This window comes from Salmo salar, chromosome ssa28, assembly GCF_905237065.1.
Source record: "Salmo salar chromosome ssa28, Ssal_v3.1, whole genome shotgun sequence".
Taxonomy (NCBI): domain Eukaryota; kingdom Metazoa; phylum Chordata; class Actinopteri; order Salmoniformes; family Salmonidae; genus Salmo; species Salmo salar.
The window spans coordinates 33,703,435-33,727,909 of record NC_059469.1 but is presented as its reverse complement, the minus strand read 5'-3'; the positions used below and the strand labels follow the sequence as shown (position 1 = coordinate 33,727,909).

The 24,475-nt window shown below is 41.2% G+C and overlaps 3 protein-coding genes across 7 annotated transcripts; 1 reads left to right on the top strand and 2 right to left on the bottom strand.

Moving 5' to 3' along the window:
* Positions 1–55: 55 nt before the first annotated feature.
* Positions 56–4,374, bottom strand: LOC100846953 (voltage-dependent anion channel 2). Its single transcript, NM_001252349.1, is given in 9 exon segments — positions 56–1,249; positions 1,342–1,399; positions 1,624–1,774; positions 2,115–2,342; positions 2,557–2,609; positions 2,687–2,839; positions 2,936–2,985; positions 3,386–3,457; positions 4,296–4,374. Coding segments are annotated over 8 exon segments (852 nt in total). The 5' UTR covers positions 3,453–3,457; positions 4,296–4,374; the 3' UTR covers positions 56–1,157.
* Positions 4,375–7,637: 3,263 nt separating this feature from the next.
* On the bottom strand, positions 7,638–16,536 carry LOC106589877 (sphingomyelin synthase-related protein 1). Of its 5 annotated transcripts, none has more exons than XM_014180285.2 (6): positions 16,305–16,536; positions 13,581–14,162; positions 12,385–12,480; positions 11,860–11,977; positions 11,376–11,526; positions 7,638–11,107 (listed from the first exon to the last, which is right to left on the bottom strand). In XM_014180285.2, the coding sequence occupies exons 2-6, from the start codon at positions 14,141–14,143 to the stop codon at positions 10,800–10,802; spliced, it is 1,236 nt and encodes a 411-aa protein (XP_014035760.2). In that variant the 5' UTR covers positions 14,144–14,162; positions 16,305–16,536; the 3' UTR covers positions 7,638–10,799. The 5 variants fall into 5 exon arrangements, with proteins under 5 accessions (XP_014035760.2, XP_045566157.1, XP_014035762.2 ...); XM_045710201.1 differs by lacking the exon at positions 16,305–16,536 and adding an exon at positions 15,588–16,208; XM_014180287.2 differs by lacking the exon at positions 16,305–16,536 and adding an exon at positions 15,828–16,208.
* A 5,260-nt stretch (positions 16,537–21,796) lies between these two features.
* On the top strand, positions 21,797–24,475 carry LOC106589878 (dual specificity protein phosphatase 13). The gene is made up of 3 exons (XM_014180290.2): positions 21,797–22,107; positions 22,412–22,629; positions 23,962–24,475. Exons 1-3 carry the CDS (start codon positions 21,971–21,973, stop codon positions 24,180–24,182), a joined length of 576 nt encoding a protein of 191 aa, XP_014035765.1. The 5' UTR covers positions 21,797–21,970; the 3' UTR covers positions 24,183–24,475.

Here is a 24,475-nt window from a genome sequence, read left to right as displayed (position 1 = left end):
CATGTTGTCCAACCGTGTGAAGGCACCATGACATATCCAAGAACAAAGGACTGACTTGTTTAAAGACTTTATTGTAAAGGTAGACATAGACAAGTGGACTTGGTTTCTGGTTTCCCAGTCATATCATTTATACACAGCTAAGGGAAGGGGAGGTGGAGGATTCGCTCAGTTATAATAGTTTCCCCTTTTCCTTTCTAATGACACCCAGAAAATCCCATTTGGCAATGTCGTGCAATTTATATTACCATGTTCAACTAGGAAACAGGTTAGGTAATCAAGATCGTATGGATCTGCCAAAGACCGCAGAATGGGTGGCGAAGCAGTAAGCATAATTAATTAACATGTCCTCAAGAATATGATCTAAATAGATCATCACCCAATAGAATAGAGGTTTAAGGTCCCTAGAATACGTGATGAACATTCTGAGTCGTCCTGACAACAGGCAAAGCGTTGCTAACCGAAGGCTACTATATGTGCAAATGAAACAGGGAAAGAAAGGATATAAATTAAGGTATAATATAATTTGCTAGTGTGCAAAACAACAGTTCAGGATTGTCACATAATGACAACATAATAACATTGTTATTATATATAGAATTAAATCAAAGTATACATCTTAATATAACCCTCCTCGGATTGTCCGAGCCAAACCAATAAAACAAACGTAAAACATGCAGAATGAACACGCTCTTTGAGAAGGAGGATGTATTTCACTAGTGGTACAGTACAGGAATACATGACTGAATACATAACAGGCTTAGTGGTACTGGCTACTGTTCATAGGACACACAGGATGACTGAGTACAAACCAATACATAACAGGCTTAGTAGTACTGGGCTACTGTCATAGGACACACAGGATGACTGACTACAAACCAATACATAACAGGCTTAGTAGTACTGGGCTACTGTCATAGGACACACAGGATGACTGACTACAAACCAACTGAAAGGAAATGACAGTGGCTGATAGGTCAGGGATCCATCTAACTGACAGAACTGAGGGCTATGTTGAGGATGTTTTAGATTAGATTCATCACTTTCCTTTGAGACATCCCTTACTGGTTGTTGGGTTGGAAATAAATAAGGCCAAATTCTTCTGATATTCCCTCAAATATTCAAATATGAAGACTTCACTAGAAAGGATAGCTAGATACTTATGCCTCTAGCTCCAGGCCCAGTCCCAGTTTGTGGCCACCGGCGTTGATGCTCTTACCGTCGACCAGTGCAGACAGGACAAGTTTCATACCTGCAGAACAGGAAAAATAAATAACTTAGCTACAACAACCCACTTTGGTGATGGCTGGCAGTGCTATTGCACATTAGTGAGCCAGTTCTTACCTGGTCGCAGCGTCTGGGTATAGCCCACTCCCACCAAGCTGGCATTGTTAACTTTAGCCTGGAAAATAAAACAAACACATACAATTAACAATGGAATACAACGGGTTATGATAATTATTGGCATTGCGTAAGAACGTCACTTAATTGTCCAGTTACTTCCTAAAATATCTCATTTGACACAACCCATTCCCATTTAATAAACTACTAATCCTGCAGAACCAGTCTGAATATTAAAACAGCCGTCAGGCTGATAAACAAGACAACCAAAAGAGCAGCACTCACAGATATGGAGGCACTGGAGTCCAGCTGATACTTGGCAGCGATGCCAAAGCGCGTGCTGTTGCTGCCTGCTGTCCAGGCCAGGTTCACAGCAGTCTCCAGCTTGTCATTCACCTTCTGGTAAATGGACCCTCCAAACTCTGTGCCATCATTACTGGGATATAGGACATAAACATACAAACATTGTGTTATCCTTGTCTGATGAAAAGCCCTTTTTGTTTAATGATAACTCAACAAAAGATGAACTGAAACGCTCAAATCAATAAATTAAATGCATTACATTTTGTAACGATATAGATAATAACAATGATAAAGAATATATATATAGACAATCTTAAAATATATACCCAACTTATTAAAAATCGATGTAACTTGTTAAGACCATAGTTACCAATAAGCACAAAGGAGAACATCTTTCTAGTAGAAACAGTCATACTTTTCACTTCACTGCTGAGACACAAGTCCTCCAAAAATACAATCCATATGAAGCTTACACATTGGTGTGCAGCTGGAAATCTCCCGTCTTGTAGCCAACAGCGAAGTTGCTCTGGGTCATTTTGGACTTCGCCGTGTCGAAGGTCATCTGGTAGCCTGCCAGCCATCCCTCATATCCGGCCACCGCTGCCCCATGGATGGCCGGGCCGGCAAAGTCGAAGTCTACATCCACGCCCAAGTTGACGTATTCACGCTTATACGCAGTCTTCACCTTACCACTCTTCTTGCTGTTAGAAGGAGAATAGAGGAGGAAAATAGGATTAATAAACATCAGTCTCATATTTCTGTTGTTCTAGTTCAGTCATCACAGATTATTTTCAATAAAGGAAGATTGGTGGACTATGCAGTGCTGAACATGCACAATAAATGTTATCCACCTCAGGGTTTCAAAGACTGGTGAGAAACATTTAGTTGTGCTTGAAATTTAAAAAAGCCACAAACCCAGAATTTGGTGAGAACTGGGTGTCGAACGTAAGTTTCAGTCCTTTGGTGATCTATGGAAGAAAAAAAACTAAGCATATCTGAATAGAAAGCTCACAAATTACAGTATAGACTGGTTTCTCCTCTCTACCTGGTCTTCAACGGTGATCTCAGTCCCCAGAGTGTTGTCTGTGGTCCACTTCTCTGTAAACGTCAGGCCGTATTCAGCCCATTTGTACTTGGTCTCCAGGTTGCCATTGACTTTGCTGGTGTCAGTGTTGGATGAGCCAGAGGTTTTGAATTCCTAAATAACAATAATGACAGACTTAGCACGCCTATATCTTGCTATGGAGGACCAGAATGTACAGTAACCCTGGCAGGATTGAAAAGCCAAACTCACCACTCCACTTGAAGACTTAGTCTTGACATCAAGTTTCACCAATCCAAAACCTAATAAAAGAACAAACCATAACATTCAGAACACCACATATTCCATTACATATTAAGGTAGTGGCGTTAACCTTGTTTTGATTAGCATCTCCTTAACATTTAAATACTTGCCAAATGGACTACTACATGGAGAATACTGATCCAGTCGGCCCAATTGTGACATGTCTTGAACAAATTGAATGCCTGGGTGTTATGTTAACTTCCTTGTAAAATGTCATGTCAGTGTGAAATGTGTTCTGTGCATTGATGGAAACATTCCCTTACGGGCTCAAGAGAGGCCAAACGAAAGTGATGTGAACGTTTTAAGTTGTCTGAAGAGGCCCCTGTTACATTAAATGTCAATGTGTGTCCTGCTCATCATTCCTACAGGCGTAAACCAACCAGTTTCAAAGACATTTACCATATCCTTTGTTGAAGATGTCCTTTGCAGATTTACCAAGGTCACCATATGATGGAGGGACAGCCATTCTACCTGTGACAAGAAGGAAAATGGCAGATGACAAATTATGCTATCATAGTACTACTGACCGAGTTCAGCATGTAGCCTATTGCAGCAAATGTAGGACATAGATGGTATTGCCACAAAGGGATAGTCCTAACATGCATGTTGTTCGCCATTTATTAACTAGTAGCAGTGTACTCCACCACCAAGTAACTGATCAGATAATAGGGAATGTACGGATCATCTCCTCGTAGGACTGTGAACACATTTTATGGGATATAGCCAGAGCTACACAACCATCTCTACACACGTAAAGCTTTGAAGAACAAGGTTATCTGCAAGCAGCCATCTTGACGGCGATATTAGCACGTCAAAAGCCCCCGCCAAGTCTCAAGTTGCTAGCTACAGTAGATCGTTACAATATGCAATATCAATGTGACTGGCGGCTGGTTCACTGAAAGTCAAGTTAGCTAGCTAGTAGCCGTTAGCAAAATAGCTAGCCGGCGAGCAAGTTAACAAGCCATTACATCACAGACAGGGATTTGTTCACAGCAGCAATCTGTTCTCTCAACTTGAACTAGACAATAAGAAGACGTAGCTAGGCAATGGCACATCATATTTCGACCTCGAATAAAAGTCAAAATGTAATTAGTTATACTGTAGTTAATATGTCAAAGATCGGGACATGTATTTACCCTTGACAATGGACTAACGTTAGCTAGTTAGCTATCCATGTAACGTTAGCTATCTGGCTAGATTTCTCAGCGCTGGATCCCGGCCATGTCCCCTACCTAGCTAACGTTTAGCTAGTTAGCTGGCAAGTAAGGTACCTAATTAGATAGCAAACAGAACTATGGCAATTACTTACTGGAAGTTTTGCGTTGGTGCAGATAGTTGGTTCGTTGTTTTCAAGCAGTTTCTAACACCGCGTCGCGACAGTCCTATCCAGCTGGAGGGCGATGAAGGAGAAACAGCGAAAGCAAAACAACCTCTCATGACCCCAGGATCGCAGGACCCTATACATATAGGTGTTCGTTTCTTTGCCTGTCTAAATCAAAGTAGGATGACTGAGTTCTGGGTTTATTTGAGTATTTCTATGTCCATATTTAATAATTTTGTTAATATAAGACTAAAACACTGTAACATTTGTGTATTAATTTACTTAATACAATTGTCTTTACAAATAATACACCTGGCAGCTGGAAGATGTCTTTATCACCATAGAAACCACGGTGCTTTACCTAACACTATAGGTCTAGCAGCCAGCTAATAATATCAAATCAAATTGTATTTGTCACATGCGCTGAATACAACAGGTGTAGACCTTGCAGTGAAATGCTCACTATCAAGCCCTTAACCAACAATGCAGTTTTAAGAAAAAGAAGTGTTAAGTAAAAAAATAAGTCAAAAAAATGTAATTTGAATTTAAGAGCAGCAGTAAAAATAACAGTATACAGGGGCTATACAGGGGGTCAATATGCGGGGGCACAGGTTAGTCGAGATAATTGAGGTAATATGTACATGTAGGTAGAGTTAAAGTGACTATGCATAGATAATAAACAGAGAGGGGGGGACAAGACAAATAGTCTGGGTAGCAATTTGATTAGCTGTTCAGGAGTCTTTTGTCTTGGGGGTAGAAGCTGTTAAGAAGCCTTTTGGACCTAGACTTGGCGCTCCGGTACCACTTGCCGTGCGGCAGCAGAGGGAACAGTCTAAGACTAGGGTGGCTGGAGTCTTTGACAATTTTTAAGGCCTTCCTCTGACACCGCCTGGTATAGAGGTCCTGGATGGCAGGAAGCTTGGCCCCAATGATGTACTGGGCTGTACGCCCTAACCTCTGTAGTGCCTTGCGGTCGGAAGCTGAGCAGTTCCATACCAGTCAGGATGCTCTAGATAGTGCAGCTGTATAACTTTTTGAGGATCTGAGGACCCACGCCAAATCTTTTCAGTCTCCTGAGGGGGAATAGGCTTTGTCGCGCCCTTTGCACGACTGTCTTGGTTTGTTTGGACCATGATATTTTGTTGGTGATGTGGACACCAAGGAACTTGAAGCACTCAACCTGCTCCATCGATGAGAATGGCGGCGTGCTCGGTCCTCTTTTTCCTGTAGTCCACAATCATCTCCTTTTTCTTGATCACGTTGAGGAAGAGCTTGTCATCCTGGCACCACATGGCCAGGTCTCTGACCTCCTCCCTATAGGCTCTATCATCGTTGTCGGTGATCAGGCCTAACACTGTTGTGTCATCAGAAAACTTGGTGTTGGAGTCGTGCCTGGCCATGCAGTCGTGAGTAAACAGGAGTACAGGAGGGGACTGAGCACGCACCACCGAGGGGCCCCCGTGTTGAGGATCAGCGTGGCGGATGTGTTGTTACCTCCCCTTTACACCTCGGGGCGGCCCATCAGGAAGTCCAGGATCCAGTTGAAGAGGGAGGTGTTTAGTCCCAGGGTCCTTAGCGATGAGCTTTGAGGGCACTATGGTGTTGAACGCTGAGCTGTAGTCAATGAATAGCATTCTCACATAGGTGTTCCTTTTGTCCAGGTGGGAAAGGGCAGTGTGGAGTGCAATAGAGATTGCGTCACCTGTGGATCTGTTGGGGCGGTATGCAAATTGGAGTGCGTCTAGGTTTTCTGGGATAATGGTGTTGATGTGAGCCATGACCAGCCCTTCAAAGCACTTCATGGCTACCAACGTGAGTGCTACGGGTCAGTAGTCATTTTGGCAGGTTACTTTAGTATTCTTGGGCACAGGGACTATGGTGGTCTGCTTAAAACATGTTGGTATTACAGACTCAGTCAGGGACAGGTTGAAAATGTCAGTGAAGACACTTGCCAGTTGGTCAGCACATGCTCAGAGTACACATCCTGGTAATATGTCTAGCAGTCATCTTTTCTCTGTACAGTTTCAGGAGGTTTGCATTTTGTTGACAGCTGGATTAGCAACTATAACAGGAGCTGTCAGAAACACTTCAACAACCCTTAACTGGAAGAATTCTGCATGGTAAGGAATTACACGAACTGAGCTGTGATGAAATAAACATTTGCTGGAGCTGATCACTGTGCTGCTAGCTGAGGGCTGCAGTGGAGCTGATCGCTGTGCTGCTAGCTGAGGGCTGCAGTGGAGCTGATCGCTGTGCTGCTAGCTGAGGGCTGCAGTGGAGCTGATCACTGTGCTGCTAGCTGAGGGCTGCAGTGGAGCTGATCGCTGTGCTGCTAGCTGAGGGCTGCAGTGGAGCTGATCACTGTGCTGCTAGCTGAGGGCTGCAGTGGAGCGATCGCTGTGCTGCTAGCTGAGGGCTGCAGTGGAGCTGATCGCTGTGCTGCTAGCTGAGGGCTGCAGTGGAGCTGATCACTGTGCTGCTAGCTGAGGGCTGCAGTGGAGCTGATCACTGTGCTGCTAGCTGAGGGCTGCAGTGGAGCTGATCACTGTGCTGCTAGCTGAGGGCTGCAGTGGAGCTGATCACTGTGCTGCTAGCTGAGGGCTGCAGTGGAGCTGATCACTGTGCTGCTAGCTGAGGGCTGCAGTGTGGTTGAAGAAAGCTTTTGGTGGTCAAAACAGAAACCGGTGGTCTAGCTAACTAAAAACAGTAAACACTGAATCAGCACCGTCACAGAACTTAACCTGAAGTGGTACTAACTAAGCTAATAAGATCAGGCTGAACAGACATGCTGGTTTTCCATAGCAGACAGACCTGGCATGTAAACTCAGTAGTAGGTTAAATCCATGATTAGACACTGGACCTCAGACACAGTAGGAACCATGGCCATCAACTGGACGGGATTTCAAAAATGTAAACTGCTCGGGATAGCTCTGAGCCGATTCCCAGAATCCGCTTAAATCCACTGCACTCTGGCTCTATCCCGTGCAGATGTGTCACCACGTCCTCTAACCGTGTAGCTAACTGAATTACAGCCTTGCCCACAGTGCTCCAGGGTGACTTTTCACCCCTCCCCAATACTAACTTTAACCATTTGTAGGGAAACTGCAACAAGGTCGGCATATAGGGAAAATGTCACACTACTCGCAAACCCTTCTCTTCTGAAGAATCACATCATTGATGTCAACTGTTTAATGACGGTAAAGACATGTCATTTGCAGGACATTAATTAACCCAATACAACCACACTTTGTGTGATTGCTACATTTCAAAAATGGTAGCCAATTACTGCATCTTGGAGGTATGTAACATAACATTATAACCACACCAGTGTTAAGGATTAGTAACAATTTATTAGAGGGGGTTAAAAATGACAATAACAAATACATGAGAGAAAAGTCATAATTCTCCTGTACATATCTAAAAAATAAAAAAAATCTTAGCAGCAAATGATAGATTTGCAGTTAGCATTAGTCAAACCAGAAGTTCAATGCATTACTTTATGGGGGGGGGGGGGGGTGTAATAAAGACTCATAGCATGTAAGGGATCTAGTAACTATTCCACAGCTGAAATTCCAAATAAAACATGGGATGGAGATGAGACTTAACCCACTGGACACAAACCGGTAGAATCAACATAAAAAAAATCTATGACGTAGAAACAAATGTGATGATGAATCAAGGTGGAAAACTGAGCCGATTCTCAAGTCATCAACATAAAAGGAATTTGGAAAATGTGTCCTTTTTTCACCTAACTTATATCCAATGACATGGTTCAAATATAGATTTTCTTACATTGAGAGTTGTCAACTTGCGTGAATTCAATCAAATGTAGGATAAAAACTAGAGGTTGAACTGACGTCTTTGCCCAGTAAAGTAATACTTGTCTTACAAAAGTGGGTTGTAACCATTAATGGCCATCTCAGATCTGATTTGAGGGACTGTATGGGGGGGAGAAGAGAATTTGTTTTAATGATTTGGGTGAGAGGGTGATTCTGAAAATCAATCCTATACATAAAAGCACATTGTGTTTTAAACAAATATATTTCCTCACAACTGTAAACATATTCCTGTTCAAGTGTATATTGCAATATCCTTTCTGTATATCAAATATTTAATAAAATAAAACAAATTCTATTGACATACACAAAATTAAATAAATTAAGACAGTCCAAGGGATCTATGGAAGTAGTAAAACTATTATTTTATAAGGATTTATATCCTTGTATGTTATCGAAGCCTGGGCATTTACTAAATTACAAGCGAGTACACAACATCTGAGATATGCATTTCTTATAAAAAGACAATGTTACTATAACACCTAAAGTTATTGGCAAATGGAATGATATTTAAAAACGATTGTTCACCATTTTCCATTCCATAGTTTTGGCTGCTTTTTGCAATCTCCGTTTACGGCAAGGTATAGTTCAGAAAAGGTAGGATACCTGAACAATACAAATATTATAAAGGAAACCACATACGCGTGTGTATAATGTATGTGGACACCTCTTCAAATTAGTGGAGTCGGCCATTTCAGCCACACTCGTTACTGACAGATGTATAAAATCAACAATTACATTTTTTTTTTTTTATAAAATAAAAACGAACACAGCCACGCAAACTTCACAGACAAACATTGGCAGTGGAATGGCCTTATTGATGAGCTCAGATGACACATTCCCAACAAGCCAGTTCGTCACATTTCTGTCCTGCTAGAGCTGCCCTGGTCAACTGCAAGTGTGGTTATTATGAAGTGGCAACATCTAGGAGCAATAACAGCTCAGCAGCAAAGTGGTAGGCTACACAAGCGCACAGAACGGGACCGCCGAGTGCTAAAGCGCATACATTTAAAAAAAAATGTCTGTCCTCGGTTGCAACACTCACTACTGAGGTCTGGGGCTGTTTTTCCATGGTTCGGGTTAGGTCCCTTAGTTCCAGTGAAGGGAAAGCTTAACGCTACAGCATACAATGACATTCTACACAATTCTGTTCCTCCAACTTTCTGGCAACAGTTTGTGGAAGGCCCTTTCCTTTTTCAACATGACACTGCCCCCTGTACACAAAGCGACGTCCATACAGAAATGGTTTGTCGAGATCGGTGTGGAAGAGCTTGACTGGCCTACACAGAGGCCTGACCGCAACCCCATCGAAGATCTTTGGGATGAATTGAAACACCAACGGCGAGCCCGGCTTAATTGCTTAACATCAACGCCCGACCTCTAATGCTTGTGGTTGAATGGAAGCAAGTCCCAGCAGCAATGTTCCAACATCTAGTGGAAAGCCTTCCCAGAAGAATAGAGGCTGTTATAGCAGCAAAGGGGCGGGGACCAACTCCATATTAACACCCATGATTTTGGAATGAGATGTTCGACAAGCAGATGTCCACATACTTTTGGTCATGTAATGTAGTTCATGTCAATGTGACTAATTCAGCATTCTAGTAATACAGCCAAAATCCACAGTAGTGTCTTAAGGAATGCAGAAGCTTTTCACACTACCTAAAGTAATAAAGAAAGTAACAAGACCAGTCACAACATCTGGAACTTAGATATTGTTATACAGAAATTCAGGTACAGTATCATCTGTGACATTTTGAAAATTGCTTTAAAAAAAAAAAAAACGGGCCGTACCTGTATTAGAGCCAGATAAAAACACCACAATAATATTATACCCTAATTTCTCAGGATATCTAAATGAACAAGAGTTTGTTTTACTATAATACTGTTGAACTTTAGATTAACAAATTCTATTGGACTTAAAAAATAAACATTTTTGGTTACAATAGGCTGCCTGAGAATTCTGCTTTCATGTTTTTCCCCAAAACCTCTAGCTTGCCATTACCTTCGACGTTCACTCAGACTGCAAGTTAAGAGCGGAAATGCTAGCCTGGCAGTAGCAGGTCAGTTTGTGCTTTAGCCAACTCCTCTGTCGAGTTCGCTGTCATGCCATAAACAGTAAGGCATAACAAGAGATGAGTTGACTAAAGCACTTACATCATATCTGTAACCTGGTTATTGATCATGGCAAAAGGTGTGGGAAATATCTTCAAAAATCTCAATCCCTTTTCAAATGAAGAGAGGAAGTGGAGAGGATTAGTCTTTAGCATGTATCCCAACACAGCACCCTATTCCCTATGTAGTGCATTATTTTGACGAGAGGCCATAGGGCTCTGGTCTATAGTAGTGCACTATAAAATGAGTAGGGTGTCATTTTGGACACATCCTTAGTTTAATCCCTTTCAACAGGCTGCCGTGGGACAAACGCCAACCACTAAGTCACAGAATATGAGTAGTCAAGTCTCCCGTACCCTGTCGCACCAATAGGATCCTACAAGACATCTCAGTTTGCAGTCTCTGCAGCTATTGGAATATAAAGTCAATAATCACACAACCACAGTTGGCAACTCCTTGAAGGCAGCAGCAGAATGACACGACGGGGCTCAGAGTAAACAGTGTTAGAAGAGATCAACGTCGTCGTGGATGCGTCGCAGACCACCTAGTACCCAATCATGCTCCTGATCATGGCGGGTTTAGAGAAGGGCCAGCCGTACTCGTTGGGCACGGGGCCATTGACGTTGCATTCGAAGAAGGAGAACATGGGGAACCAGATGCGGGCCCTGCGACTCTGCTGGTAGGCCCTGGTGTTAGCCAGCGTGTGGTAGTACAGGAACAGCCTGGTTGTGATGTAGAAGGCGATGAAGACGTCGATGGAATAGTGTTCATGGGCCGCCAGGATAAAGAAGATGCCAAACAAGTTCAGGACCCAGGACAAGGTGTGGATGAAGTTCCAGCCTCGCGGGGTATCTGTTAGTGAATACATACAAGCAGAACATTGAACAATGTGTTAAGATGGTTTTGAGTTTCAGTTATGTTCTGTTCCAATCAGGAAGAGAATGACAACTTCAAGTGATCCTGTAGATTGATACAACAGTTTATAGACGTCAGTGGTCTGGTCTTCATGTAGTCATAGCTGATGGACACACGACGTACAGAAGTTCTTCCCACTACAGTCATTGACATCTTACAGTCTGCACCAAGAGGACAGTAACAATAAATGATATGGAACACTTACATTCTGTCACAAAGAAGTTGAGCATGGTGATGACCACCGTGTGACCGCTGAACATGTAGTCCCCACACGTATGGACCCCTGTGAGGGACATTCCAAATCCACTCCATATGGCCAGAGCTCGATGCAGTTTGGCCCACATGTCACCATACACCTAGGGGAAAGAGAAGGAAAAAGTCACAATTGATATGCTAGCCTGTTGTGAGAAGTGTAAATTGCCACCCATAGCCTGTGTACAGCAGGGGGGGGTAAACTAATCCCCACCGCGGGTCGCATTCCATCTTCACCGAATGCGACCCGCGGTGCGACTTCAGAGGGCCAAACTTAAAATTAGTTACATTTGCACGACGTCAAAATTTGCTAAAAAGATGGATATGACCATCACTTTTGGAATTTTTTTTATCAAGCTGGACAGAGTGAAGACTATAAATGTAGGTCCATCATTTCTAAACAGTTTTGATTTAGTTTTGATTTAGAGTGGTGGTACCTTTCCTGAGCACTGCAGGTGCTGTCCTGGCACTGACAGGGAGGTCACAAACATGGTGATGCAACGCAGCATGAACACTGTTCCCATGAGGCTGCACAGCCGCCGCAGTAGAATGGACCTTAAGCAGAGCAAACATTACACACACATTAACATAGCACTTACCACAACTTCAATAACTAGGCCAATGGTTTTCAAACCTCTCCTCAGGCACCCTTAAAAGTTTCACAATTTTGTTGTAGCCTTAAAAACTAGCTCACCTGATTCATGTAGTCAAAAGCCTAATGTTTAGTTGGCTAGTTGAATCAGGTGTGCTAGCTCTGGAATAGATCGAATACATGAAACAGGTTACCTGGAGGAGAAGCTTGAAAACTCCTGGACAACACACTCCTATTCGACACGATTCCTCTATTCTAGTCAGGGAGAAATTCTAGACACTAGCTCAAAAAAAACAATATAATAATAATAAAGACTAGGCTGTGTGAGGAACATGTTTTCCTATGGACCAGTCAGTAGCCAGTACTCTACCTGTGCTTGTGCAGAAGCAGAACTAGCAGCCAGATATTACACAGGATGACTCCACATGCCTCTGCCATGGCAAAGGCCCATGGTATTCTAGGTACACTGTTAAAAAGAAAGAAAAATGGTTATAGGCTGATCTTCAAGCTGTCTGCTACGAAGCACTGTGGGTTATTCTCCCAGGCTTAGAGAACTTTATTTAAAAAAAGAGTCACTGACGCCTAATCACTAATAACCAGATGGAAAGTATTAACCTATATTCAACATTACTTAACTGGAACAAACTAAATAGCCTAGTAGATTTCTATCCCAATTAAAGGATGCAAAAAGGGTCATCCAGCGCAACTGGGATAACACCTGACAAACCTGCATTAAAAGTTCTCACAAAAGGCTAAACCTTTTGCTATTTCACTATGCCGCGTCTCCACGTCAACCTCTAGTCCTGCTAGACCATAAACATAGAGCTACATTCAGCCTAGTTACTGCTTAGTCATTTCGCCAACAGTAATCTGCCACATTATCACACCACGAGTAAGTCGGACTCAGCACTCGGTGAGAACAAGCCGGACATTCAAGCGCCGCCCAATGGAAGTCATTGTGAACAGAAGATTAGACAATCCAAGAACACTTAATGGCACCCCATTCCTATATAGTGCACTACTTTCAACCAGGGCCCATAGAGTAGTAGTACACTTCATGGGAGCAATTTGGGACACACACACACCATGTCAGGCTTATAATAGACAGTTGCTATCAGAAAGTAGGGCAAGTATCACAATGTCCATCCAGACTGATTCCCCCCTCAACAGCTTGATTGCTGGTTTTAACAGATCACAAGATGCTGCATGTGCACCATCATGTATAATTTCACTGTCAAGACAAACTTTCACTGCTGCTCTGAGAGCCTAGTCAGGGTTGTATTCATTAGTCGGTGTCCGACTAATGAATACATTTTGCAACGGAAGCCATTTACTCCAAACGGAAAACATTTTTGCTATAAAAAAAGAGTTTAAAATGAATGAAATTCAGATTAGTTCCTCCCCCATTTAATTCGCTTGTATTTGGTTCCTTGTAACATGTCGTCACCAAAGCATCAGTTATGTTGACAATCGGAAAAGAGGTGCTTTCTGAAAAGTCACAAGATCAAGTCGGTCTAAATGTACATACATCGTTTAGGATGTAGGGGAACAACATGAGCAACACACCTGTCTAAGAAAATGTCTGGCAAGGGCGGGTAGGTGCGCATGTCCGGCACCCTCTCGTGCACGATCACCATGACGAAAGAGGTAAATCCAAACACAAACACCACATAGACGGCACTAAGCACCGTCTTCCAGTACTCAGGGTCCAGCCTCCCGCTCCCTCCATGCTTGTACTTCCCATTCCTATACTGAAGATACTGCTCTCCAACCGGTGCTGTGTCAGCGTTAGAGTTATCGCACTCTCTACTGGAGTCTCCGTTGCAGTGCCAGTCCCCACCCTGAGGCGAGTGTCCGTCGAACGGGACCCCCAGCTCCTCCAGGATGTCTAGGTTTTGTTTCTGCAGCTTGCGGAGGGACACCATCAGCCTCTTGATGTCCCCCAGCACCTTGAGTTCCAGCGGGGGAGAGCGGAGGTCATATTCACTTAGGGTGAGTAAGGACATGCCATCCAGACGGTGCTTGTTGCACAGTAGGTCTACATAATGGCAGAAGCCCTCGTCCTTCAGCCACTTGGCTACATGCTTGGTGGTCCAATGCCGGATGCTCAGCTGGGTACTACTAGACATCTCCCCTTCACTCTGTAAACTGTAGAAGACAAAAACAAAACGACAAGATTAATCTCGACTCCAAAACCAAATCAAACACGTGCTCTCAAAAAGGGAGACTGCATTCCTGATTTGACCTCGTTTTATATGTGATTCATTAAGAAATGCTAGTGTCCGTGACTGAATTCAAACATGACTTTGTGTCTGGGGTGTGGTTTGATGTGGGTCTCACAGGTGGGAAGAGTTAGCCAAATTATTTCACCAATTAGCTTCAGCAGGCTGCTGTTTGACGTGGCAAATTTGGTTACCTCATCTCTGGGGGACAGTTCTGAACCTTCAAATATTTTCATGTCGCACATCTTTTAGTTGTCTCATTAAATGCTTTCAATAGTTGTATAGGAATTTCTACAATTTACAATTGGTTTGAGGTTAAGTCATTAAATTTGGAGCTATTGAACTTTTAAAATATTGTCCCATGTGCATTGTGTAATTTACTGATGTGCATTGTGTAATTTACTGATGGTCTAACTATCCAGGTTGGATTGTTCAGCAACTATGGGACAAAACGGACGGGGTTGGTTTAGATTGTATTCAATAAACATTGTCAACATACAGCTGCACAATGAGCACTTGTTGTCTATCAAATATAATGTTACAGTTGTTGGTTAGCGATTTTTTTGTTGTTGCCATATTAACATAGTCAAAACAAGGAATCAAGAAGAAAAAAAACCCGTAATGAAACGAGCCACTTAGCATTCCCCAACATGGCAGTTTCTTGTCATTGTTGCTAGCCATTTGGCCATCCGGAATCACAACACGAACATCTGTCCCATTGAAGCATGGGTTTCGTTACGTTCTCAGCAAACCCATCTATAGAATCGACTAAGTGGAGAGGAGAAGAAAAAAATGCTCTGCCGATGTGCCCTTGAGCAAGGCACTTAACCCTAATTGCTCCTGTAAGTTGCTAAATGACTAAAATGTAAATGCTAAGGATCGGGTCGCGTACAGCTGCGCTCTGAATTGATTACTTAGGTGCTGCCAGCAGGATTGAAATAAACAAGGAAAACTTACTGTACCCTTCATTCCGTGACTTAACATCCCCCCATCTTGTAAATCTCTGTTTCGGACGAGACTGACTTTACACGTTGTAGTCAATTTTGACACTAGAATAAAATGTTTCAAACTCATAACGATGCCACATAAGCCATTTTCAAAACGAGACAAGCTTTTTAAAGGGCAGTCGCTCTTTAAGATTGTCACAGGAAACATGCATATCACATGAAAAGATATGCACTGTATGGAATAGACAAAGTCCACATATCGACTGGAGGAGCCAGTACCATTTCTAAAGAGAAAACACTGTCATTACACAAGCCACTGATGAACTAGGCAGTCACCATGTTTCACTGAATCAGCAATAGTCTGGTTCCGTGTCTAGCATAACATTTCTACACGAGGGACTTACTTTCCACTGCTTCAAGACAATCTTATCCATTTCTTCCAGTCTGGTTAAATTGTAGTCACTCAAAGCAGTTTTCAGCTAAACTTCTAAAGGACTAACGTTAAGTCTAGCCTACAGTACACTGTCAGACAAGTAATTGTGTAATACAGCCTAGTTAAAAATCAGACTACATAGAGGTCAGTGTCCCTGGCAAGACAAACTGTCCCATGGCATGTCCCCATGCGATTGCATTTCCCCACTCACCTCTTGCAACCATTAAAACGCAATACAGAGAACTAGTGTGGGGTGCTAATATGCACAGGTCACTCATTATACTAAACAACAAGACAGACAGAGAGCGAGAAGGGTGGTGACATCTCTGGCAATAGCCGAGGAACGCTGAACTCCGTTCTCGTATATCCGCTACTCTGGCAACAGCCAACTGTCTCCAGCAGGCCAGGCAGGGGTTAGTTAGCTAACAGTAGCTAGCTAGCTAGCCAGCCAGCCATACACCGCTTTGGCTTTAACTACAGAGTTAGCTAAGTGTACGAGTGACTGATATACCTCCAAGCCCAGTTAGCTTGCTGTGTGGATAGGCTAGCTATGTAAAACACATTTCAACGCTCAGAATACATTTGCTATCAGCAACGTGTACATTCCGGTATAACGTCACCAGCTTGTTGGTATGCAAACGTTAGCCTGATATGTTAGCTAGTTAGCAATCTAGCAGTAAATACTCACCGGAATTCAGACACAACTGTTAGTTAGCTGCCGCGGAGAGTAAATTGACTATATGGCATCTCACATGAGTCTGACGAAACTATATTTACGTTTACGGTGATAAAACGATTGAAGCAAATCATTTCGTTCCGCTGCTGGTTAGCATCTGCTTTGCTGTTGACATTACTGAAGGCGCTCCGTAAACACTGGAAGAGCCGCGCACCACGTAGTTTTCTCGTAATGAGCAGAACATTGCTCATATCTCAATATATAGCCACTATACTGACCTCTACTGGTGAAATGACAGTATCGGTATGCAAAGACAGCAGCACAGTATGTACTCTGAAACAATGTATTGTTGATGACCAATAAAGTAACCTAACGTCATGTCAGCCTGGTCTCAGAAACTAGACGTAACATAGTAAATGGGTAATCCAGGAGACTTAATTTAATATGGGTATGTTATGTTTGGTATGGATACATAAGACAGAAAGATATGTCGAGCAACCCAAAGGTTGTGTGTTTGGTGTTTGAATCTCATCACGGACAACTTTAACATTTTAGCAACTACTTACTACTTTTTTTTTTACTCCTAACCCTTTAACCCAACTCATAACCTTAACCTTAACCCCTAGCCTAGCTAACGTTAGCCACCTAGCCAACTAGCTAACATTAGCCACAACAAATTGGAATTAGCTATTTTGTGACTATTTGTAAGAATTACAATTCATAATGTATTGTACGAATTGCAATTTGTAACATATCATACTAATTGTAATTTGTAACATATACAAAATGGTTGATGACACCCACAAATTAGTACATGCCATACGAGACGTAACATATCATACCATTTGGTGGATTTACATTTACTTTGTTACATCTAACCCTGAGTCCAGGTTGCATAATGTAGAATAGATTTCAATTAGGTAAGTCACTGTAGCCAACATTAGCTCTATGTAAAGTTGCAAGACACATATAATAAGATTTAAGACATAGGTCTAAGTTCAATTACACAAACAGACATCAATCAGGTCATTTTAATTTTAGACTGAGGCGAAGGAACAACACCTGTTCCTGTCACTATACAGAAGCCTAAAGCCTCAACTAGGCTAATTACCATCCTACAACATCAGAAAATGAAAAGGAAAGATAGCTGATGTCTCATGAGAGCCATTTATAGCAGACTGTATGTGTGTTCTATTGAATATCATGTACAGCTGTTGCATTGTTTGACAGAAGAGCTTGCAAGTAAGCATTTCATTGTACTATATATTATACTACACTGTATCCTGTGCATATGACAAATACACTTTTATTTGATTTGTGTGTTGGAAGTACACTTTAAAAAGTAACAGTTGTTAAATGGTTCTTCCTCAGCTCTTATGGTTCCTTGGAGAACTCTTGCCTGAAAAAGAACCTTTGAGTTAAAAATTCTTCAGAATTCTAAAAGGTTCTTGAATGGTTCTGGAAGCCTGCAGATGTGTCCCTTTCATAGCACACAGCACATTGGCCAGTGTTAACTAGTGTTGATTTTTTTCAGTGTAAAATTTCTAGTGGTTATTCAATAGGTAAATTAACACTGTAAAATGTTAAATTAACACTCAGTATTGTAAAAGAACCCCAGTGTTGGAGTTAATAACCAGAGTTGAACCATTATCATATTTCCCAACATACTCTAGTGCAGGTTGATTTTTATAATTGTTTGTTTCAATATCAATGTTTTTGCATGTACATTGATTGATTAATTAATCTTATGCTACTTAAATATAAATAACATACATTTTCTAAACTATTCCAATCTGTTACTTGGACTTATTGCACCCGGGACGGTCCCATATTTCAGCCCTTTTCAGGTGTTATCACTTTTCTTTTTACAAAAAGGTCAATTTGTCAGCAAGACGCATCAATTAATTCGGGCAACAAGAGTGTAGGCCTAATGACAATGGCCGAATGTCACTTTTTTTTGTGTTTTATAACGGATGTGTCTTTCCATTCATCAAATGGCTTGGATTTGGATTCTGAAATTACTTTGGAGTGGACAAACTTGTGCAGGTAGCCTACTTTTTGAAGTGATTTGTTTGACAATCAGATGAAAACATAATGACTGGTTGTGTTTATGCCACATTAAATGGTAATTACATTTTTACCATTAAATTACATGTCTTTACTATTAGACTCATAAAAATAATTCCCAATAAAAAAATTGAGAACCCCCCCGAATGTCATGGTATAATTCGTACTCTGCTCACGTATGGTCTTGTGTCAATTGAGAACAGTTGACTAAATCAGTGGTTATCAATTCTCTCCTCAGGGACCCCCAGCCATTGCAGGGCTAGCACACCTGATTCAACTTCTCAATTAACACAATAACAACACCTTAGGAATTGTAACAATATAATATGGCTAACCAGAATAAAATAACCTGTATGGTTCTTCAAAAGGATCTTTCTAGAACCATTTTCCATATAGGTTCTATAAAGAGCCATAAAAATAGTTTTATAAATAGCCCCCAAAAGGGTTGTAACCATAGCGGAACCATTTTTTTGGTGCTACAGTATATCGATTTTTTTTTAAATGGTTCTTTATAGAACCTTAGAAAACCTTATGAGCATGATTCTTCATAGAATCTTCAAAAAAAGGTTCCATATAGCACCAGAAAAGGGTTATGCTATGGCTACAAGCCAAATAACCCTAATTTATGCTTTCAGAAGGTATTCATACTCCGTGACTTATTCCACATTTTGTTGTGTTACAGCCTAAATTCAAAATTGATTACATTTTTTTTGTCTCACCCATCTACATACAATATCCCATAATGACAAAAATAATTTGAAAAATTAATTGCAAATTTATTGAAAATGAAATACAGAAATATGTAATTTACATAAGTATTCACACCCCTGAGTCAATACTTTGTAAAAACACCTTTGGCAGCAATTACAGCTGTGAGTCTTTCTGGGTAAGTCTCTAAGAGCTTCCACACCTGGATTGTGCAACATTTGCCTATTATTCTTTTCAAAAGTCTTTAAGCTCTGTCAAATTGGTTGTTGATCATTGCTAGACAACCATTTTCAGGTGGACTGCTAGACAACCATAGATTATCAAGTAGATTTAAGTCAAAACTGTAACTCGGCAACTCACTGTCTTCTTGGTAAACAACTCCAGTGTAGAGTTGGCCTTGTGTTTTAGGTTATTGTCCTGCTGAAAGGTGAATTCATCTCCCAGTGTCTGGTGGAATGCAGACTGAACCAGGTTTTGCAGCCACCACTATGCTTGAAAACATGGTACTCTGTAATGTGTTGTAAACATAACACTTTGTATTTGAGACAAAAAGTTAATTGTTTAGCCACATTATTTTCAGTATTACTTTATTGCCTTGTTGCAAACAGGATGCATGTTTTGGAATATTTTTTTATTCAGTACAGGCTTCCTCATTTCACTCTGTCAATTAGGTTAGTATTGTGGAGTAACTACAATGTTGTTGATCCATCCTCAGTTTTCTCCTATCACAGCCATTAAATTCTGTAACTGTTTTAAAGTCACCATTGGCCTCATGGTGAAATCCCTAAACTGTTCCCTTCCTTTCTGGCAACTGACTTAGGAAGGACGCCTGTATCTTTGTAGTGACTGGGTGTATTGATACACCATCCAAAGTGTAATTAATAACTTCAACATGCTCAAAGGGATATTCAATATCTGCTTTTAATTTGTTTTACCCATCTACCAATAGGTGCCCTTCTTTTTGAGGATTGGAAATCCTCCCTGGTCTTTGTGGTTGAATCTGTGTTTGAAATTCACTGCTCGGCTGAGGGACCTTACAGATAATTGTGTGTGTGTGTGTGTATGGGGTACAGAGATGAGGTAGACATTTAAAAATCATGTTAAAGACAATTATTGCACACAGAGTGAGCTATGCAACTTATTATGTGACTTGTTAAGTGGCATTTTTACTCCTGAACTTATTTAGGCTTGCTGTAACATTTCAGCTTTCAATTTTTTATTAATTGGTAAAAATGTCTAAAAACACAATTCCACTTTGACATTACGGGGTATTGTGTGTAGGCCAGTGACAAAAAATGTAAATTTAATCAATTCTTTGTTCAGGCTGTATTACAACAAAATGTGGAACAAGTGAATACTTTCTGAAGGCACTGTACAGAACCTTTTGTTTTTAGTGTGTACTTCATTGGAAGTGTACATAAAACACCATGCCATTACAGCTTTGAAAATAACCCTTTTGTTTCGATATAATAGGCTGCTGGCCTAGCTGCTGTTACTGTCTAAGATACTGTCTAAGGTGTTGGCATACTCTGGGGATTGAGGATAACATTGTAGCGAATTAGAAGTGCACCATGACAGGGATTACTTACCACTATAGTAATATGGTTATTATATGCAAAAAAAAAGCATGAATTTCTTTGCTACTAAAGCCAATTCTAAAGTATAGTGTCACCAGGTCATCTAACCCAGGCATTTCAAAGGTTGCACGCCCAACAACAGGGAGCCAGGAAGGCATGTAATTAATAACCATATCTCCTACATTAATCTTTAAATATAACTGCAACTCTATTCTCAAGATGTCTATTTTATTCTCAACATTTTGACTTTATTCTCCCAATTTTTTTGTTGAGTTGATTCTCAAAATATTTTGACTATATTCTTGAAGTTGAATATTCTCAGAATATTGCAAATTTATTCACAAAGTTCAATTTTGACTTTATTGTCAAAGTATTACGAGTTTTTGAAGAACTATCCCCATCAAATATTTTGTTTTATCTCTTTATTTGGCCCTAATGCTCTTCCGTATGATGCACTTTTCACTGGAAATATATATTTTTTTGCTTCTTTCTGTATTATATTTGACCCATTTACAATAAATAGGCAGCACTGTTTTACAGCTTTGTCTTTCTGTTCCTGAAATACGCTACCAACTCAATACAATGACAGCAGGTAGTGTAGTGGATAAGGAGGTGAGCCAGCAAACGGAGAGTTGTCATTTCGAATCCTGGATCTAACGGGGAAAAATGTGGTTGGAAGCAAGCTGCAACCGTAGGATGGGTGATAGCAAAATCCATTGCCATTTTAAGCCCCCACAACAACTGCTCCATGGGCACCCAGCGTGGCTCTCCAACTTCTCTAATATGTGTGTGTCTTTCGGAGGTTGGGATTAAAGTGGAAGTCAAATTTCGGGTTGGACATGAAAAGTGGACGAATAAAAACGATTTTAATCTACTCTACAGTATACTGTAGAAACACATCTTTAACATGTCCATGATGTAAAATCATCCGTGCTCGTCAGATGCTTCCTCTCTGTTTGTGGTTTATTGAATTAAGGGTCTTTGTTTGCGTCCCCAAACGGAACCCTATTCCCTGTATACTGCTTTACTTTTGACCAAGGGCCCATAGGGTTCTGATCAAAAGTAGTCATAAGCAATAGGGTGCCATTCGGGACACAGACCCCGGGTGGTGTGAAAGGACACAGTCACATCCTGCCCTCTGCCTGACTTACACGCTAGCCTGAGCGCTACATTGGGTAACTGTCCCAGTCAGGGTAAACAAACACCAGCTCACACATATCAGCTGAAGTAGGAGTATAGAGTGTACTGCTGCTTTAACACATTGAAAACATTGAGTAGTAGCCTAGTCATTGATTTGTAATTTGAGGGGGATTTGGAATTGGAATAATGGCAGTCCTGAAGACCAAAAAAGAACCCAGGAAAGAGTACCTATCTGTGAAAGACTTGGAAAAGATTTTGGATTCTTGCACGCTGCGGTTGAGCCAGATAAATGAGGTTTGGCCGAACATATTCATAGGAAATGTGTAAGTATTAATTTGAATAATTATTAATCTTAACTGCATTACACTTAGTTTATAGTTCAAGCATTTGTAAATAAAAAATACTCAAGCAGTTATGATCAATTCTATGTCGAAGTCATAGTAAACAGATCAACTATAACCCAAGGTCATATCATAGGCTACTGCAAACATCTAATGTAATTAAACAGAAGTATTATTTTATCGTTTGTACAGTTTCTGACGAGTTGAAAACTATTTGACAAACTAATGTAGCTAGTACATTCACAATAGTTCAGTCTCACCACCTTCTCTCTCTTTGTCTTACCAGGGCAATAGCCCAAAACAGGAGTACCTTGCAGAAGTTAGGCGTCACCCATGTGTTAAACGCTGCTCATTCCAAGCGAGGCAGCATAGGGGACCACAGATTTTATGGCAACAGCTTTGTTTATTATGGTATTCCAGCAGAGGACTCGACTCACTTTGATCTGGATGTTTACTTCAAGCCCGCAGCTGATTTCATTCATAAAGCATTGAAACAACCAGATGGTAAGACTCCTATTCTAAGTCAAGTAGGGCCAATCAGCAGTTGAAACTATAACAAAGTTTTTTTTTTTGCCTGGCTCTGTATCGGTAAAAAGCTGAAAAAAAATGGAATCACTCTCAAATTCATAGACAGAGCTATTTATTTGACCTTTATTTAACTAGGCAAGTCAGTTAAGAACAAATTCTTATTTTCAATGACAGCCTAGAAACAGTGGGGTTAACTGCCTTGTTCAGGGGCAGAACGACAGATTTTTACCTTGTCAGCTCGGGGATTTGATCTTGCAACCTTTCGGTTACGAGTCCAATGCTCTAACCACTAGGCTACCTGCCGCCCCAGCTATGGATGCAAAGACTGACCATCCATGATATCTACATTATAGTTTGAACCATGTTTTGAGGCTGTACAGTGTTCGTTTACATTTCCAATGTTTATGAACATTGGTGTAAAACAAGCTTATATTTTGGGTTCTGATAGGCTACGACAGTTCATCTAAGCATTTCTAAGTTATATCCTTCAAGAATAAGTCCAAAAATGGATGCAGCAACTGCGGATTTTCCCTTTAATTTTCTCTAGGATATCTTTAAGCAGAGTTATGAACACCAAAAAAGATAATTTCAAGTTGACACATTTCATCTGTTAGGCTTACATTTTGTCTTTACAAAAGCACCGACCTCAACTCATTCCCACAGTACCCCACTCTGTCCCTGTATAGCACTGACCTCAACCCATTCCCACAGTACCCCACTCTGTCCCTGTATAGCACTGACCTCAACCCATTCCCACAGTACCCCAGTCTGTCCCTGTATAGCACTGACCTCAACCCATTCCCACAGTACCCCAGTCTGTCCCTGTATAGCACTGACCTCAACCCATTCCCACAGTACCCAAGCCTGTCCCTGTAACACACATTGAATAGTTAGTTATACAGTAACTACTTCCAATCCACACAAACAAGAAAAATACATCTTCCCTTGCAGTACTTTCTGAAGTCTAACCATGGATCATCTCAGAGAGCTTCACCACCAGAGGACAGCCTAGGCCTCTCTCTCTGCAAAGGCAACTTAAATGATCAAAGGCAATGAATTATGGAAACTATTTTTAGATCTCTGAGGGGAACAGAAAGGCCACAGTTTGAGGCGGGCAGTCATGTATGATATTAATAACATGGTGGCCTCTCACTAATCCCTCTCCATCACTTTCTTCTCTCCTTTCATCTTCTCTCACCACTACTCAGGCCGTCATTCTAAATAACTATTAGTTCTTAATTGACTCGCCTGGATAAATTAAGGATAAATAAATAAACAAACAATTATCCTCTCTTCTCTCCTCTCCAGGAAAGATTCTCGTCCATTGCATTATGGGTATGAGCAGATCGTCTACCTTGGTGTTGGCATACCTCATGTTGTATTGTCACATCCCCCTCCATTGTGCTCTTCAGAAAGTAATCCAGAAAAGAGCCATTTACCCTAACAGGAACTTCCTGGCTCTGCTGCTGGACCTAGATCTTCAGCTGAAGAGAAAACAGAAAACATGGAAAACCTGTCTGATTCTGTAGAGATCAGAACACAGCAAAACAGACCAAATGCCACAAGTTAATATTTGTATCAGTGCACAACGAAGAAGCTTAAAAAGAGGAAGTTGATTTTCAAATCAAGTGGGAATGAATCTATGTCAAATCCCTTTCTAGTGCACAAACTACCTAAAACAAACAAGTATACCTCACCTACTGTCACACCCTGACCTGAGGGAGAGGGTTTGTTTCTCTATGTGGTTAGGTCAGGGTGTGGGGTGGGCATTCTATGTTTTGTATTTCTTTGTGTTGGGCCGAGTATGGTTCCTAACCAGAGG

Coding starts and splice junctions, on each gene's coding strand:
- LOC106589877 (XM_014180285.2), bottom strand. CDS start 14,143: ATGTCTAGTAGTACCCAGCTGAGCATCCGGCATTGGACCACCAAGCAT. Junction 12,481..13,580: donor CCAGACATTTTCTTAGACAG/GTGTGTTGCTCA, acceptor TCTTTTTAACAG/TGTACCTAGAATACCATGGG. Junction 11,108..11,375: donor CAACTTCTTTGTGACAGAAT/GTAAGTGTTCCA, acceptor ATTCACTAACAG/ATACCCCGCGAGGCTGGAAC.
- LOC106589878 (XM_014180290.2), top strand. CDS start 21,971: ATGGCAGTCCTGAAGACCAAAAAAGAACCCAGGAAAGAGTACCTATCT. Junction 22,108..22,411: donor AACATATTCATAGGAAATGT/GTAAGTATTAAT, acceptor TTGTCTTACCAG/GGCAATAGCCCAAAACAGGA. Junction 22,630..23,961: donor AGCATTGAAACAACCAGATG/GTAAGACTCCTA, acceptor TCTCCTCTCCAG/GAAAGATTCTCGTCCATTGC.